At 42.1% G+C, this 18495-nt stretch overlaps 1 protein-coding gene across 1 annotated transcript in view; it reads left to right on the top strand.

Annotated features, from left to right (window-relative positions):
- LOC105063006 (maltase-glucoamylase) overlaps nt 1-18495 on the top strand; it is a 161940-nt gene that overhangs the window by 40598 nt on the left and 102847 nt on the right. The window contains exons 22-35 of the mRNA XM_074367873.1: nt 2107-2195; nt 2863-2912; nt 3345-3515; nt 6471-6623; nt 6975-7175; nt 8214-8368; nt 9449-9617; nt 9881-9977; nt 10828-10940; nt 11840-11965; nt 13268-13396; nt 13655-13765; nt 14078-14140; nt 18246-18380. Of these exons, the coding sequence (XP_074223974.1) occupies nt 2107-2195; nt 2863-2912; nt 3345-3515; nt 6471-6623; nt 6975-7175; nt 8214-8368; nt 9449-9617; nt 9881-9977; nt 10828-10940; nt 11840-11965; nt 13268-13396; nt 13655-13765; nt 14078-14140; nt 18246-18380 (1762 nt within the window). The remainder of the gene's footprint in view (nt 1-2106; nt 2196-2862; nt 2913-3344; nt 3516-6470; nt 6624-6974; nt 7176-8213; nt 8369-9448; nt 9618-9880; nt 9978-10827; nt 10941-11839; nt 11966-13267; nt 13397-13654; nt 13766-14077; nt 14141-18245; nt 18381-18495) is intronic.

Here is an 18495-nt window from a genome sequence, read left to right as displayed (position 1 = left end):
AGGCTCCGTCTGCACTGAAGAGGCACCCATTCCTATCTGTCTCTAAACGTCTTTGCTTATTTGCTTTTAATAGACAGGGAGCTTTGAGGAGGTTAGAAATCTGTCTTTTCTTTTTGAACCCCCCTTACTACCTTAATTTTTCGAATCTAGACTTTTATGATACTGATGGAAAATGCTTATACAGCCAACACCAGCTGGTTTCTTTTTCTCCCACTGTTCAGCTTCATGCTGTTCTGCATATGGGTACGAGAATTAGCTTTCCAAAATGAAGATCTCAACCCGCTGCTTGCCAGGTTAAAGTCCAAACTCTGTCATTAGTTCAAGGCCAATCACAGTCTGGTTTCAAGTTAACACCTGTGTCTCCAGACACACCTTAATACACACCTATAGACCAGTGATGCCAAAAATCGTGTTCTTCTCCGAGCATTGTCGTCTATCTCACTGCAGCTGGGCTTCAGCGCTTGTCCCCCTTTACCGCATTCTTTGCCTGACACAGTCTTCTTGAGCTTCCAGGTTAAACTCAGATTTCATCCACCAGATGAAATCTTCCCCAACGATTCCAGCAGAGGGAGTGCTGCTACGTCCAACTTTCTGCTCATTTTTTTTATCCTTTTTTTGCTATTCAGCTGATTTTTTTCTTTCCTCCTTAATATTGTTAAGTATTTCAATCAGAGTTATTTTATACTTTGTATCTGAAAGTTCCGTGATCTAAAATCCTCAGAAGGATCTAAATCTGTTGTCAGTTGTCTTTGCCAACTGTCTTTCATGTTGGCTTGATACCTTGTGTGTTTAGTCATTCCTTTTTTTCTTTTTCAAATGTGATCTTGAGGATCCCAGGATGGCCCTCGTTCTTGCAAAGAGGCTTAGCCTTCTCTTTGGCTGCAAGCCAGGAATGCTGTCAACTTGGGGGTCACGTTAGCACCCTTCAATGATCATGTGTTTAATTTATCTGGGCCCAAGGAGTGTTTTAGTGGGTGAGTCGTTCAACGTATGTAGTGTCCTCCAACATAGCTAGGCCTCCACGCTGCAGGATGTTTTACTGTGGACTCCTAAAAGTATTTCAATTTTGTGCCACTCTTTACTCTTTCCGTTTTGACTATTTGGTGAATGTGTTCAATCTTTCTTATAATATTTAAGGTCATCAGTGGAGTTGCAGTGTACTTGTTTTTGTATCTCTTAGACCTCCTAGCGATGAGAGCTACTCGGTACATGCCTGTTAAATGAAAGCAGGTGATTTTGTTGATAAGGGAACCTGGCTTGCATAGGGCAGGGTGGAAGGCTGACCTGTGACAGAATCCTATGGGGTGGACACAACAGGACGAGGAGGTTATGTCGAGGAGTGGTGAAATCAGGAGAGATGCCACATGAAGTCCCTCTTCCTTTCTCCCTCTTTCTCTACATCCATCTATTTCAGCATCTTTTGAGTAGTGTTTGTATTTCATAGTCTATAAAGCAGATAATTAGAATGTTAAATTTTTCTTTTGAAATTAACTAATAATAAATAGTCAAAGTCAGAAAATTGCCATTATATATCTCTATATCCTACAGTGTACATTATATATGTATATATGGAAATATATGTGTGTATGTATATATGTGTATACATGTGTGTCTATATATATATATATATATATATAAAATGCAATAGACTGAATTGTATCTTATTGCTTTCTCAACCTGGTTCTTAGGCAGGGAAAAGAATATATCCCTCCGACTGTAGTTAATGCTTCTCCTGCACGTATCATCTCTAAATGATTAGACTGAGCCAGTTACAATCCAGGGTTTCTTCTTCTAATAGCCTGTATTCAAAATAGTAGTTGCATCAGCAGCTTTGATTGTAGCAATTGCAATGATTCTGGTGCTTAAATTCTTGCCTCCTACATAGATGTTTATGGCTGACGTTTGGTTACTTCTGTCTCCTGTGACATTACTAATTCTAGAAAATGATGCCCATGTTGATTTTGCCTTTGTGCCCAAAGAAAGCGGAGCCATCTGCTGCTGGTAACCTTTCCCATGTGAAATCTGGTAGAATCTTTCACAGCTCATTTAGCAAAATTCTTTTGAGTCCCAAGTCTTCGCCTCTTACATAAATCTTATTTCCCACAGTCGAAGGAACCCTCTTGGTCTTATCATTGCCCTAGATGAGAACAAAGAAGCAAAAGGCGAACTTTTCTGGGATGATGGGGAAACGAAAGGTGAGCACTGTTATGACAATGTCGCTGTTTCCCAAACCTGCGTCTTTGGTTACTCCTGCTGGTCATGCAGCTGTGCGGGAAGTCTCACCAGGCACTGGAGCATTAATCACTCGAGAGAAGAACTTTGGTCTTGGTTGTGCTGTTCAAGAGTAGTGGTAGATGGACCACAGACAGAAGGAAAACACAACTCTACCTCTTAGAATTCTCCCACTGACCAGCTCTATGTGTAGGCTCTCATTTGATTGTCAACGGGCACCTGTAAGAGATGTTTTCAAGATTGTTTCTGCCATTCAATGCACATGCCTCCCCTCCAAATACTTATGAACAAAATGAATGATATGTAAAACATACCCATGCCAGTGGGGTGGTGAGAATCCGCTTTTCAAGTAGGCCTGTATCTAGCCATGCTTCTTAACACATTTTTTTTTTTTCTGTCTCCAATATACTAACAACTCTTGTGGCTCAAGCTTAGGAAACAGATTCACTTGGGGACTATGCCTTGGAAGCACTTGGAAGGGAACTTTTCAAGGTTAAGGTCAGAAGGAAAAGGGAAAACAGTGGCTTGGCCTTGTCATTGTCAACATGTAGTTTCAAGCAGCACCAGTAGGAAAGCCGTCCTTCTGGAGTGGGTAGGCTGGAGTCTGACCTGTTTGTCTCTCGCTTTCAGATACTGTGGCCAATAAAGCTTATCTCTTATGTGAGTTTTCCGTCACCCAAGTGAGTAGTATATTTTTATGCATCTTAAGTGCGGGCTTTTGTATGACCATCAGTTCTTTGTGTTTGTGTCTGTGTGTAATTATATTTGTAGCTTCATTTATGACAACAGGCTGACACATTTCAGTTTATGACTTTAATGCCCAATAATTGAATCATCCATGTTGGTAAAAAGTGGCAATGATATGGATAAATCAAAGCAGTCTGTCTTTTTAAATGAAGTTTTAAAAAATGTTCTCTGTGTGTGTGTGTTTCTGTCTCTCTTCTTCCCCACCCCTCAGGGGAAAAATAAGTTTGTACTTCTTGAGCACACGTTAGCAGAGACAGCCAAGAGGCATTCAGAGCAGTTTTGGGTATCTGGTCTCTGATGGGATGTTTGCGTGACCTGAGAATCTGTGTATTCTACACCGACCTTTGTGCTTCGTTGTTTTGCAGAACCGCTTGGATGTGAAAATTTTGCAGTCAACCTACACAGACCCCAATAATTTAGTATTTAAAGAGATTAAAATCCTTGGGACCCAGGAACCTACCAACATTACAGTGAAACACAATGGTGTCCACCCAAGTCATGTTTCTCCTAATGTCACTTATGATTCTGACCTACAGGTAAAACTCCATTTTGGAAATAGTTTATCAAGAATTTTTTACAGCTTAAGGTGGTCCTTCTTGCCAAGGTTGCATGGGTTTCTGAAGGACCAGAGTACACTCTGAAGACTGGAGTGGGGAAATCGGAGGGTTAGGGCAGAAAAAAAATGAGGAGTGGGTCAGAGCTAGAAAGAATAAGTGAGCTGCTGAGAGACCGGGATGAAGTAAAATGGACTTTTTATCTTTATTCCCTTATCTGCTCCTCAGTCTGCTGTCCCCTCTGACCAGGACAGAAGAGGAGTGAAGTCAGAATTAGAGGAAAACTGGGTCTGAGAGCTGCTGACTGATGCTAGAAGGGTTGAGGTGGGAGGTGGGATTCCTATTAGTTAGAATTTTGAGATGCACTTTTTTTTAAACTGTATTGAGCTATACAGATTCTCACTCCAACACATACATTTTTAGGAAGTATTTTAAGTCAAAGAACTTGGTAAACTTAGCTAATGGCTACTTACTTGGTTCAATGATAATGATAAAATGATTTTTCATCACTTTGAATGAAACTTGATGTTCCTGATCAGTTGTAATCAGTTCCTCTGAAATTTCAGCGTCAGGCAGAATCCTTTCTCCAAACACTCCTTATTACACAGACGTTGAATGATCTGAGTTTGGAAGCTGCTGGGTTAGCATGGTTGGTGAGGGACCTTCCATATTTGGAGAAAATAAGTAAATTTAGTCTTCTACTATAGTGATAAATAGGTGGCATTTGACATTTTGTCCTGACAACATACACTGAGGATGCATACATTACAAAGTGAGAAATAAAGTATTATATAGCTGGTTATGTGCACAGCAAAGTGCAAGCTAGGATGCATATAAAAAATAAACTAACTAAATGTTTGATAAGTAAATTAATTAATATACAATCAAAGGAACTCCTTTATTGTTTGAATTTAGGTGATGGGAAAACACAGTTTATACACATGAAACTATTTGGGAGGGGATAGGCAACCCAGCCTTACAAATAGAAAATGTTAACTCATATTCTGTCCAGTTTAATGTTGACAAGCTTAATGGAGTAATTGAGTGAAGCCTTGGGAGACGTCAGGGCATCGTACCTTGAAAGATGGTGCATCTGGTAGAGATTTGTTCAGTTGCAAGTGACAGGAAACTCAGCAGAATGGTGGTTTCAACAAATTGTGGTTTTTTTTTTTCTTTATGCAATAGGAGGTTAGGAAGTGGTCAGTTGCTGGCGTTGCTTCAGTGACTCAAGATCATCAGGGCTGAAGTCTTTTCTTCTCTTGTGATTACAAGTGGTGGCTTAATCCTCATCGCTATGGCTTTGTTAGAAAAAGAGTAAAAATAAAAAAAGAAGAAACTGGAAGAAAAAGGGGAAGGGAGGGGCAGACCCTTAAATCAAGAAAGAAACACTTGGTATGACTGAGACATTGTGCTGTGCACCAGAAATTGGCAAAACATTGTAAACTGACTATACTTCAATTAAAAAAAAAAAAAAAGAACGAAACACGAAACACTTGGCTGGCAACTCCCAGCAGACTTACTTACCTATTAATGGCCACAGCTATGTTACATGGGTTAAAAATAGTTCTTAATTGGGAACTTAAGTGTTTTAAACTGAAATAGTGAGTAAGAAGGGAATTTTATATGGGCAGGCAGCTAGCAGTCTAGTCCAAAAACGGGCACCATTTTCCTAGAAAGGGTATTTTCTAGAGAAAGCACTCAAGGTTGAGGTGTCAGAATAAGTCAGTCTCAATTCTGAGAACAGCCTTGTCAGTCTGTATTGTGTAACTAGAACAGGGAGGATCCACTTTTGGAAGGAGACTAGTTTGGACAGATTAACTGTGGTCAGATTTTGGAGGGTTTTAGGTACCAGAATAAGAAGGATCTGATCTAATTCTCAAAGGGTCTCATACTGATCCTTGAATCAACATATGCCATTGTAAGAATATTGTTCTGAGGTGGGGTTTGTAGTCCAGAGAAGTATAATATGACGTAGACTGGGGAGATACTGGAAGAAGGGTGAGCATCCTTAGAATGAGATTTTATAACTCTAGACAAATGAGAACTTTCTCTATAGAAATTACTAATTAAAGAAGAGATGAACACAGAAAAATATGAAATATTTGTTGGGTTTAAAATTTATTTTTATTTTTATTTATTTTTATTGAAGTACAGTCAGTTTACAATGTGTCGATTTCTGGGGTACACCACATTGCTTCAGTCATACATGAATACATATATATATTCATTTTCATATTCTGAAATATTTGAATTAGTGAATGGGACTCAAGAAAGTTTCAAGTTTTGAGACTTTGGGTTTAAAGAAATGAAGAGGCTGGGACATTAGAAATGGAAGGAAATGGAATGAACTTGCCAGCTGACCAGTTTTGCAGTTGATGAAACTGAAACCCAAGGAATTGAAGTAATTTGTCTGAGTTTCCACAGTGGAATGGCAGTGAGAACCCTGGCCCCATGATTCTCATTTCTGTGTTCTTGCCCCGAGTCCAGACAGTGAGGGAACACTGGTTTCGGGAATGGGGGGCAAGAAGACGATCTCGGTTTGGGATGAGACCATGTGCTTGTGTGTGCTGTGCTGTATGGGGAGTGCAGAGGTGAGCCACCCTGACAAAATAAGGAGGAGGAAGTGAAGTTAGGGGAGAAAAGAAAGAAAAAGAAAAGCTAGGGAAGGAAAAGAAATCACCTTCTGTGATTACTGAAGGTTTTACTTGACTTGATTCTTTTCAAAATGTTATGTACAAGGTAGAATGATGACAGTTGCCCTGTGGTCACTGGTTGGATTCTGCCCCCTTCTCTCTTCATGTGAACTCCAGTGCTGTGTGACTCGGATTGTTGAGTGTCTGGTCTGATTTCTATTTTCTTTCTTAAATGAAGTTTCAGATCTTGCAAGGCCTTTGTTCCAAGGATAAATTTCCTTGATAAGCTGCCTCATTCTTCCAGGTGGCCCTCATCACAGGAATTGACCTTGTCCTGGGAGAAGCATACACGGTGGAGTGGGATGTGAAGATAAGGGATGCAGAAAAAATAGACTGTTACCCTGATGAGAATGGTGCTTCTGCGGAAAACTGTGCTGCCCGCGGCTGTGTCTGGGAGGTAACCATGCTGACGGTGTTAATGTACAGTAAAACCCTCTACACTTAATCTACAGTTTCCCGAGCATAGCATCAGTACCTGTATCACTGCTTAAAATCCACAGAAAGAAAGGACTTCCAAAGCAGCCTGAGTTTTTATCTGGATGTGAAGAATAGGTAGGGACAGGAGTGGGATTTTGTTTTAAACAAGTATTTTGCATGGGGACCAGAAATTTAAACTTATGTCACTGCCAAAGACTGTGTAAGAAAGTGAGTGATTTTATCTTCATCTCCCTGCAAAGTGCCTTTCCTAGCCCCTTTGTATTTGATAATCCTAGGACCCATGCTGAGCTGGATTTGTTTTACTTTTCAGGAATCCAGTTCTCCTGGAGTCCCTTTCTGCTATTTCATCAATGATCTGTACTCTGTTGGTGATATTCAGTATGACTCCCATGGGGCCACAGCTGTCATCTCCTTGAAGTCTTCCCCTTATGCCTACACTTTGCCCTCGACACCTGTGAGCTCCCTCCGTCTGGATGTGACCTACCATAAGGATAACATGCTGCAGTTTAAGGTACGTGTTTACAGTATGTGTAGTAAGTACTGACTCAGCTCTTCTCAGTTCCGTTACTTTTTGCTAGTCAGGGTTACAGAACCCAGAGTTAAGTATGCTCTTCTGGGTGAACCATGCTGCTGTACACTAGGTCATTATCCTCAGAGGAATCGGAAACCACTGATGGGACAGTGAGAGCCGTTCTGAATCACCTAATGCGTTTGAAATAAATGAACTTGCCCAAGTTTCCAGCTTTAACTCTTTCCTCCTCACCTCCTGATTATACAGTAGCTCTCTCCAGAATATTGGCCTCTTTTAGTTCTCTATGCCTTTGCATTTATATCTCTGCCAGAAATGACTTGGTTTTCTCTCTGTGCTTGTTTAATGGCTTCAAAGCTTCAAGACTCATCCTTTTCCCCCATGAAAGCATCTCAGTCTTCCAGAAACATTGTTAGGCACTTCCTTCCCTGTATCTCACAACCCTTCTCTGTAGCCCTGCACTAGTACAATTCACCCAGTGTTGTGGGCACCTCTCTTCACCTCCATTAATTTGTGACTTTCTTAAAGGCAATGCTGTGTCTCAGTTTAGTAATCCTAGTGTCTAGTACAGTATGAGACAAGAAGATAGTAGGCACTCAGTGAATCAATTCAGACCCCGTTTTTAGTATGAACATCTATGATTATTTTAATCAAATAGAGTTCATGATTTTGGGGGGCATTGTTTTTCAACTCAGAAAAGTTTTCAGGTATTCACATACACTCATCCACCTACATACAAAGTAATAAAGAATATAGTCATAACTTCTAGTCTGATTTTCCAAGGTAGAAATAATATCGATGGAATGTGTTACTATAATAGAGGCTTATAAATGAGAGATGACAGACTTAGATCAAAATGATAAATTTGATGTTAATCTTTGATTTGTTACTTAAATTCCCAGGATCGTGAGCTTAAAGAAGACAAAGAAATACAGCATTCAGACCCTTTTGTCAAAGAGTCTAAGGGTATAGGTTTCAAGAGTACTCAACTTGCCTGAAATCTGTTTCCTCTGGCCCTAGATTTATGATCCCGACAACAACCGGTATGAAGTCCCAATCCCTCTCAACATCCCCGAGGTTCCATCCAGCACCCCTGAGAGTCGACTCTATGAGGTCCTCATTAAGAAGAACCCATTTGGGATTGAAGTTCGTCGGAAGAGTACGGGCACTGTAATGTAAATGGCTCCTGGTCTGCTTTGGAATTGATGATTACCTGTATGTTCGTTGCCAGGTCTATTGTCCTTGGAGGCAGTCCTGCTCAAAGCAACACACTGTCCCCTTCGGGTTTCACGAATAAGTTATTTCCTTCAGATCTGTTTTCAGGAGAAACCTTTAGTGCCCTGGGAGTAATTACTGAAGCAGCTGCAGGTACCTAGGGATTCATTCAACAAATGTTTACAGGATGCCTTCTCTATATCAGTTGGTTATAGAAGATAAGATCTCTCTTCATGATAAAAAATAATAAGTAAATAACAAAAATAATTTAAGTGAAAATATGAGGTGGTTTAGATAGTGCCAACCGCCACGTAGGAAAACGAACAAGGAAATTGAGAATCAAGGGGAATCTGTGGTCAGAGCAAGTCTCTCCAAGGAGGTGACATTTGAATTAGGAGCATGAGCCACTCATGTGGAGATCTGGGGGAAGAGGAAGAACACTTTGGACAGATTGAGTAGTCTGTGCACAGGCCAGGCAACAGGCACAAGCTTGCCATACTAAGGAGAAGAAAGTCCTGTGTGGTTGGAGCAGTGTCACAAGTAAGGCTGTGAGTGGTGGGAGGTGAGGCTGGGGTTTAGGTGGCTTCAGATCAGGAATGGCCTTGAAGATCTCATCAAATGTTTTGATGAGGAATCACTGAAGAATTGTTAACAAGGGTGTGGCATTTTGTGAGATGCTTCAAAAATATATCACTCTGGATGGTTTGTGGAAAATGGACCACAGTGGGGACAAGAGTGGAAACTAGGGCTGCTGTGAGGTGGTGGGGACCGAGATGGTGACAGTGACTGGGTCTGGCAACTGGAGGGACACCTGAAAGGAGGCAGTGATAGAGGAAAACAGAAGAGGGAAGCTGGCTCCTGGGCTTTTAGCCAGGACGTCGATGATTATTTAGTTTGTATAGACTTGATATTTTGTTTGGGAGGTTCTCAGGGTTCTGGGTCAGGAAAGAAAGCAAGAGTTCAATCTTCCTGAGAAATCAGCTGTTTGAAGCCAGGAGAACAGCCCATTTCTTCTGCAAACTCGCCCTTTTGTGTTGCAGCTGGGACTCTCAGCTCCTTGGCTTCACGTTCAACGACATGTTCATCCGCATCTCCACGCGCCTCCCCTCCCAGTACCTCTATGGCTTTGGGGAAACCGAGCACACGGCCTTTCGAAGAGACTTGAACTGGAACACGTGGGGCATGTTTTCCAGAGACCAGCCCCCAGGGGTAAGGGCAGAGCCTTTGGGAACGTGTGCCTGTGTCTCTGTCGGCCCACACTGTGGACACTACATGTGTCATCCTTCCAGACTCAACTTGGATGGTCACATTCTGCTTTTAGACAAATGGGCCAATTCTCAGGCTTCTTTGTTTTTCGTGTGTTTAATTTATTTCATGGAGAAGTCTAGACATACCATTTCAATCAATTTTTGTTGAGTTTCTTTCTCAGCCACAGTATCTTTAAACCTCTCCTCTCCCTGTGACTCTCCCAGTACAAGAAGAATTCCTACGGTGTCCACCCCTACTACATGGCACTGGAGGAGGACGGCAGTGCCCACGGAGTGCTCCTGCTAAACAGCAATGCCATGGGTGAGATGATGGCAGCCTAGCCCCTTATTTTGGTGAATCAGTCATTCTGGAGGAACTTTAGAATGTGTTTGACCAAGTTGCCCCCAAAGACAAAATTATTATCTTGTGGACAGTGTTTTGTTTTGCTTTTTTCCCTTTGTTTTGTTTAGTCTTTCTATTTATTTCAGTCCAGTAACATGTAGTAGCAAGGATTAACTCAACTTCTATTTGGCAAAAACCATGTAGAAGGGATAACAAAACCAAGTATCCGGAGGTCAGCCAGTAGGAGCCATTCATATGACTTGAATTAGTGATGAAGCCATGAATCAGAGCACTCACTCTGAGGGTACGAGGGTGTGAAGAAAATTGGTACAGTGTATTGGAAAGGAGGTGGAAAATCAGGAGGTGGAGTTAAAAAGCATGCATGTAAAAACTGGTGAAATCTGAATAAGGCCTACACCTGAGTCAATAGTATTAAATCAGTGTCAGTTTCCTGGTTTTGACGACATACAATGTAAGATATTATCACTAGGGGAAGCTGGGTGAAGTGTGCAAGACAACTCTCAGGACTATATTTGCAACTTCTTGTAAGTCTTAAACTATTCTAAAATAAAATTGCTATTAATTTGAAAGAGCAGAATGGCAAAACATATAATAGGATAATAAGCACACCAAAGGGAAAAAAAATCCAGGCATGGGACCCTGCAGACTTTCACTCACCTTTTAAAATTCTGTGTAGCTATGGTACAAAACACCTTCCCTCAATACTCTACAGTAAGGAGGCAAAGGAAGAGGGAGAATGTGTGAATTTCAGGGGGTAATTTCTCACTTGGAGGTTTCCAGATTGACTGGCATTTTCCTCCATTTCCAGATGTGACATTCCAGCCCTTGCCTGCTTTGACGTACCGTACCACAGGAGGAGTTCTGGACTTCTATGTGGTGTTGGGGCCAACTCCAGAGCTTGTCACCCAGCAGTACACTGAGGTAGGAGAGAATTTAATTGGTTAGTAAGTATTTATACAGCACTTTCTGTAGTTCTTAGATGGTAACTAGAATTGTTGGTCTTTCTGGAAGACGAGTAGGTTATAGAATAAGGAACAATAAATACATCCCAGTAACCATTTAATTTGTAGCCTGTCAAAACATTGCAGAGTAGAAGTAGCCATGGTGCCACTGGTGATAGTTGACGGTGGCGATGGTAGTAATGGTAGTGGTGGTGATGGTGGTAGTGATGATGATGGTGATGGTGGTGGTGGTGATGGTGGTGGTGATGATTGTGGTGGTGGTGGTGATGGTGGTGGTGGTAGTGATGATGATGGTGATGGTGGTGGTGGTAATTGTGGTCCTAGTGGTCATGACAGTTGTTTTGTCAGCAGCAACAAACACTGATATAAAACTTAGTATGTGTCACTGATCTATTACTTCCTGCATGTCAGAGTACTTTATACACTCATTCAGTCTTCACAAAAACACTGAAATGAATACATTATTATTTTCAATTTACAAGTGAAGAGCAGATGTATAAGAGGTTATTTCACTTTTGCCTAGAGTCACATAGTCAGTAGAGATTGGAGCCTATATGGTAGCCCGTGTTTTGCGTCTGGATTCTGTGTTCTTAACCAGTAAGCTGGACTACCACTAGGAATCAGAGTAAAAAATCAGATTGAAAAATCATATTTTTAAAAACTCCCAGGGAAAACGATTAAGCCTAGCAGGAAGCTTTATCCAAGTTATCCCCGTGGCTCTGCATCCTCTTAGTTTCTGTCTGGATTTGAATTTGGTGATTATCTAAGTGGGGACACTGGAAATACAGTCTTATCACTTCGTGTACGACTTCAATCCAGATTCTCCTTTTTAAGAATTAAATTCTGTTTATTTTCTAGTTGATTGGTCGGCCAGTGATGGTTCCTTACTGGTCCTTGGGGTTTCAGCTGTGTCGCTATGGATACCAGAACGACTCTGAGATTGCCAGCTTGTATGATGACATGGTGGCTGCCCAGATCCCCTATGTACGTTGTCAGTCTTGGGGGTACTTGGCCCCAGAGCCAAACCTTGTTGTCTCTATATCTGGATTAGTTTGCCTGATTTTTATCGGGTTTTATAAAATTACGAAGTACTTTCTCATGCAATAGCACACTCAGCCTCACTCCTACACAGTAATACAAGGTGGGGTGAGGAGGTCATTGTGCCTAACTTGAAGAGTCACAGTGATTTGCCAAAGGAGGTGGAGGAGGACATGGGGCCAGCTCCAAGGCTCTTTCTGCAAGATCATACTTCCGTTTCTTTCACGTGACTTCACAACATTTAGTCGAAAACATCTTTGGTACCATAAGAATAAAAGGTTACCCAAACAGTAGTTTTGCATAATTAAAAGAATTTGACCCCAATTCAGGCAGACCAGAGTGTGTATAGATATAAACTCAGTTCCAGCGCTTTGCCAGTGCTGCAGCCCAGTGTTCCCACAGCTTTGAGCTAATTCCTGGCTGAATGCAGGAACCAGGGACTGGTTTCCAGAGGAAATACATATGGAAACGAACTCTGCCTTCACTTGAAGACAAGGGGGGTCTACTAATCAAAGCATGGGGCCCACAAACCACTTACATATTTAATTTTATTCTACTTATTTTTCCTTTGTTTACAATTGTTCCTATTACTGGAAAGTGTAGTGTGCAATATTTTATTCTTAATAAGAAAGCTATGGGGAGGGTGCAGCTCAGTGGTAGAGTACGTGTTTAGCATGAGCCAGGTCCTGGGTTCAGTCCCAGTACCTCCATTAATAAATAAATAAGCAAGCCTAATCATCTCCCCTCCCCCCTAAAAATTTAAAGAAAAAATAAGAAAGCTGTGTCTGATAACCCCCAGGATTGGTGATTGCAAAGCACTATAGATATTTTTGTTTGTTTTGTTTTTAGCAGATTTACTGTCCATGTTGTATTTGTACCAGTTAGTTTCCATTATGCTATTTTCTCTGAACAAGAACCACTGATACCAGGGGCACCCGCTTCGGGGAGGTAACCACAGTCACTCCATATACTGGCCCTTTACAAAGCACTTTCTCATCTGCTGTTTTCGTTTATCTCCACAGCCCTGCTAACTAGGCATCATCATCCTGTTTTTTGCTAGTATAGTTTTTTCCCTGTTCTATGACTGAAAATGAGAAATTAGGCGAATTTTTCAGAACCTATTACCTAACAAACAAGAGAGGTGGCACTTGAAAGAATCACAAAGACACCTGAAATTCACCATTCGTCAGTGGTGCGTTGTCCCATCTGGAACCTGGACTTTTGCAAGTGTCCTTTGTCCTCCTCCAGGATGTGCAGTACGCCGACATCGACTACATGGAGCGGCAGCTGGACTTCACCCTCGGCCCCGAATTTGCTGGGCTCCCAGCTCTGATTACACGCATCCAGGCTGACGGGATGCGGGTCATCCTCATCCTGGTCAGTCCCTACGGGAGCGGGTGCAGTCTGTTGGGAAGAGAGAGTGGGCTTTGGTGGAGAAAGCTTTATGCTGTGTTTCCTTCCCTGCTCTGAGTGGAGAAATTGAAGTTCAATAAGGAAAGTGCATCTCCCCAGATTCACAGAAGCCCTACAGCTCAGGTGGAAGCCGATGCCTTCCCTTCTGAGGAATTCTCCTTTCTCCTGTCCTTGTCATTCTCTGGCCTTGGTTTTCTCTCCTGACCTGTGCTTGAACTTCAGGACCCAGCCATCTCTGGCAACGAGACAAAGCCCTATCCTGCCTTCACGCGGGGTGTGGAGGAAGATGTCTTCATCAAAGACCCAAGCGATGGAAGCATTGTCTGGGGAAAGGTACGCTCTGAGCGTGACCCCCTAATCCCCAGCCCGGGGGTGGTAACTGTCGGTGTGTTTCTACGTGTTTTTTTGCCTTTTCCATTTGGACTCCGAGGTCAGAAGTTCTCATTTTCTCAATCAGTATTTGTCAACACTGTTAAGGAGTTTTTAAAGAATGTGTGTTGCCTTGTGGGATCCACTTTTCTCTATGCTGATCCTACAAGAAAATCAAAGTATTACTACCTCTGGGACATGGTTTATAGCTTCTTAGAAAATGCTATATAAGAGAAATTATCTAGTGCATTGCTTTGAACATTTTTCTCTTCACAGGTCTGGCCTGATTTTCCTAATGTTGTTGTAAACTCGTCTCTAGACTGGGACACTCAGCTGGAGGTAAAGGGCCCTTTGTGGATGTTGGGGGAAGTCAGGGTTGCCGAAGGTGCAACCATACTTAGGATGCTGGACATCTCTGTCTCATGGGCATGGGCGAGGAGGGGGAATTCACTTAGGGAACATGTCCTGTGTGTCCGTCTGTGTGCCAGTCACTTTACATGTAATATTTTACTCCAGTCGGGAGGTAGGCATTTATTATCCTTTGCATAACTAAGACCCAGAGGGCTGAAATTACTTATGTGACAGAGTGGTGATTGCAAATCCAGGGCTGTCAGATTCCACACATCCATGAAATTTCCGCTGGATGGTACCTCTGAGAAACACTGTCTTTTAACTGAATTAGTATATTTACTGTTTTTATTGTTGGTTTTGCAGTTGTTGTCTTGAGTATTCCTTTTACACAGTCTCCCACCCGTGTCTGTAGTGGTTGGGTCATTTTCTCTGTACATCTCTTTTTCATGAACAGGCTCCTCCATCTTCACTCTTTTAAATTGCTGCCATCCTTCTTGGGTTTCTCAACTTTGCTCGTATCTCCCAATTTCCAGCCATATTTAAACCTTGCTCTCTGCTGGGGACAGATTCTTATTTGTAATAGATCTCAGATAAGACTCCAAGGGAGAGGACCTAGCTTCCTGTTGTCTCTGTTGCTCCTCACCGAAGATCCCTTGAAGTTTGGTGGTCTAGGCAGACCACATGGACACAGGAATCTGCAAAAGAAGTTCAGGGCCATGGCTCCTTGAGTTTTATTTACTTATTTTCATATTTTCCCCAAGCGTAACTTGGGGAAATAATAATTGACAAGTAAAATTGTGTATCTTTAAAGTATACAATGTGATAATTTGATATACATATATATCATGAAATAATGACCAGAATCAGGTTAATTAATGCGTCCATAGGCTCAAGTAGTTACCATTTGTGTATATATATGGTAAGAATGCTTATAATCTATTGTCTTAGCAGTAAACCTTTAAGTACACATATAGTATTATTAACTATAGTCACCATGCTGTACATTAGATCCCAGAAACTTGTTCATCTTACAAACGAAGGCTTGCAACCTTTGACCAGCACCTCCCCATTTCCCCCATCCTGTGGTAACCACCCTTCTACTGTCTGTTTCTATGAGTTCAACTATTTTTTGTTTGTTTGTATAGATTCCATGCATGAGTGAGATTATATAGTATTTTTCTTTCTCTGGCTTATTTCACTTAGGTTTATCCATGTTGTTGCAAATGGCAGAATTTCCTTAATTCTCATGGCTGATTAATATTCTATTGTATGTATACACACCACATGTTCTTTATTCATTCATCTGTGGACAGACGCTTAGGTTGTTTCCACGTTTTGGCTATTGTGAGTAAGGCTGCAATGAACATGGGTGTGCAGATATCTCTTCAGGGTATTAATTTTGTTTCCTTCAGGATATATATCCAGAAGTGGGACTTCTGGATCATATGGTAGTTCTATTTTTAGTTTTTGAGGAAACTCCATACTGTTTTCCATAATGGCTTTACCAATTTGCATTCCCACCAACAGTGTGCAAGGGTTTCCTTTTCTCCATGTCCTTACCAACACCTGTTGTCTCTTGTCTTTTTCATAAAAGCTATCCTAACAAGTGTGAGATGACATCTCGCTGTGGTTTTGACTTGCCTTTCCCTGATGACTAGCGGCGCTGAATACCTTTTCATGAACCTGTTGGCCATTTGTGTGTCTTCTTTGGTAATATGTCTATTCAGGACCTTTTCCATTTTTAAAACCCTTCGTTGCTCTGCTGTTGAGTTGTGTAAGTTTCTTAATTTATTTTGGATATTAACTCCCATCAGGTATTTGATTTGCAAATATTTTCTCCCATTTCACAGGTTGCCTTTGCATTTTGTTGATGTGTTTCTTTTACTGCGGAGAAGCCCTTCAGTTTGATGTGGTCCCAGTTGTGTGTTTTTGCTTTCGTTGCTTGTGCTTCTGGTAGCAAATTCAAAAGACTCGTCACCAAGACCGATGTCAAGGAGCTTTTTTCCTGTGTTTTCTTCTAGGAGTTTTATGGTTTCAGGTCTTACATTTAAGCCTTTAATTCATTTCGAGTTATTTTTGTGAGCATTGTAAGATAGGAGTCCAGTTTCATTCTTCTGCATGGGGATATCCAGGTTTTCTAACACGGCTTACAGAAGACTGTCCTTTCTCTTCTTGTGTTTTTGGCACCCTTCTCAAAGATTAATTGACTGTATATGTGTAGGCTTATTTCTGGGCTTTCTGTTCTGTCTGCGTGTCTGTTTTTATGCCAGAACCATGACTTTTAAATCATTATGCTGGGGAAGGACCACTTCAGCAATCAAGAGGTTGGCTCCTACTGTATGAGCCCCACAGTACATCAGCCACTAGAGGCAATACTGCCACCTTGAGGGCATCTGGATTCTGTGGGGCAGTTTTAATCATCACAAGGAGCACTGCGTGACATCTAGTGGGCAGTGACCAGGGATGCACGTCGTTCTGATTGCAGGGAATTTTCCACCAAGCATTCTCCTGCCCCAAATGCCCGTTGTGCCTCTGATGAGAAATAGGAGGTTCTCTAGGGGGTTGCAGTGTCTATTAGGTAGCACATAAGACATTCTCAGTAGAGAGGATAATTATAACTAGTTATGTTTATAAGGCTCAGTTAATGAGGTTGGTGGGCATGAGGCTACTGATGCCCAGGCCTGGGTGAGGGGAGTGTAACACCAACCAACCAGCCAACCAGCCAAGAACAGGAAGCCTGTGAAAAGCAGATTTCTGGATCTGAAGCTCAGAGGTTTAATGCATTAGGTCTGGGGTGGAGTCTAGGAATTGCATTTTGGTAACACACGATGGATTGTGACAAGTAATCCTGGGGCCAGACATGTAGGTGGGCACGTCACGAGTTGAGGACCAGGGAAAGTGAGGGCAGAAGCAGTAAGACAAGAATAGAATACGGACAGGAGCGAGGCAGAGCCAGAACCTTGGAGGACAGCGGAACACTTTTTATTTCATGGATGCGAGTCAGAGCACCTCGTAGTGAGGTTAATAAACCAACGTTTATCAAGTTTCCCACTTGGATCTCCTTTGGGATTCAGTTATTACTCCGACGTGGTTGTGTTGACCCTGGTTATTCTAGTCCTCCATTTCCCTCCTCTGCACCATGTTTCTGACCTTGCCTGAGCCGGAGCTCTCTGTTTCTGGTGAAAGGTTCTATTTTGCTGGTTCCATGTTTCTACCTACATTTTCCAACAAAAAGGCATCCTTGGCATGCCCCCCGTTCCCGAGATGCTCAGTGATGTGGTTTACTACCCTCTAAATTCTCTGTGAGCTGGATCCCTGTGCACTGATCCATTTCTGTTTTTGCTTTGTGTCCCTTTTGGCTTTTTATCTAGACATACGGGTTTCCACTTACCTCTTATGTATTGTGTCTGGAACTGGGGATTCCCTCGACCAAGCCCTCTTTCTGTTGTTCCCTCCTCGCACCCTTGTCACTGGCATTATTTAGCCTTTTAACTCTTAAAATGCGCTGATGGACATAGAGGAACCTGTTTACTGAGACGTACAAAGGACCGTAAAGTCCCATAACAGGCGACATAGGCTGTGTAGAAATTGACGACTATGTGCTGTTGCTGAGTGACGTGAATTCACAATTATGCTCTGCGCATTTATCTTAGGTTCTAAGCTAAGCCCTGTGGGGGAATACAAAGTCCTTTCCAACCTGTTGACATCGCATCTGATGCCTGCCCCTCTCAGGCTGCAGTCTCCCTGGCTTGTGCTTTGTCTCTGAGGAGTGCTTAGAAATTGCCGGGCAGAGGTTGAGGAGTGGTGGGTATCTAACAGGTGAAAAAGTGGATTCAGTGTGTTGATGGCTACCATTCACGTTGCTACAAAAAGGAAAACAGTCCATGGACGTTTTCCAAGTGACAATTTGTGCTCATTTCTTTTCTTTACCCTCATTGTATTTTGCATAAGTCAAGAACATTACTTACACTCCATTTGGATTGACTATCGCCACGTAGTACAAGGCTTTGCATGAGATTAAGCTTTCAGGAGATGCCTCTTTTCTGCCTAACATATTTGTTTGGGACAAATAAATAATATTTAATTTTTCCAGCTATACCGAGCTTATGTGGCCTTCCCGGACTTTCTCCGTAATTCAACTATCACGTGGTGGAAGAGGGAGTTGAGAGAACTCTACACCAATCCACGGAATCCAGAGACGAGCTTGAAGTTTGATGGCATGTGGATTGTAAGTGTGTGTGTTGGTGTCGGTGTACACGTGGATGGGTGTGCTTCTGTCCTGGGGTGTCTATGCTTATGTATCAGTGACCTTTAATCAGAAGGGATTAGAATCATCCAGGAAG

Source organism: Camelus bactrianus, chromosome 7, assembly GCF_048773025.1.
Source record: "Camelus bactrianus isolate YW-2024 breed Bactrian camel chromosome 7, ASM4877302v1, whole genome shotgun sequence".
NCBI classification, from domain to species: Eukaryota; Metazoa; Chordata; class Mammalia; order Artiodactyla; family Camelidae; genus Camelus; species Camelus bactrianus.
The sequence above is the reverse complement of the archived record's forward strand: the minus strand, read 5'-3'. Positions and strand labels throughout refer to the sequence as shown.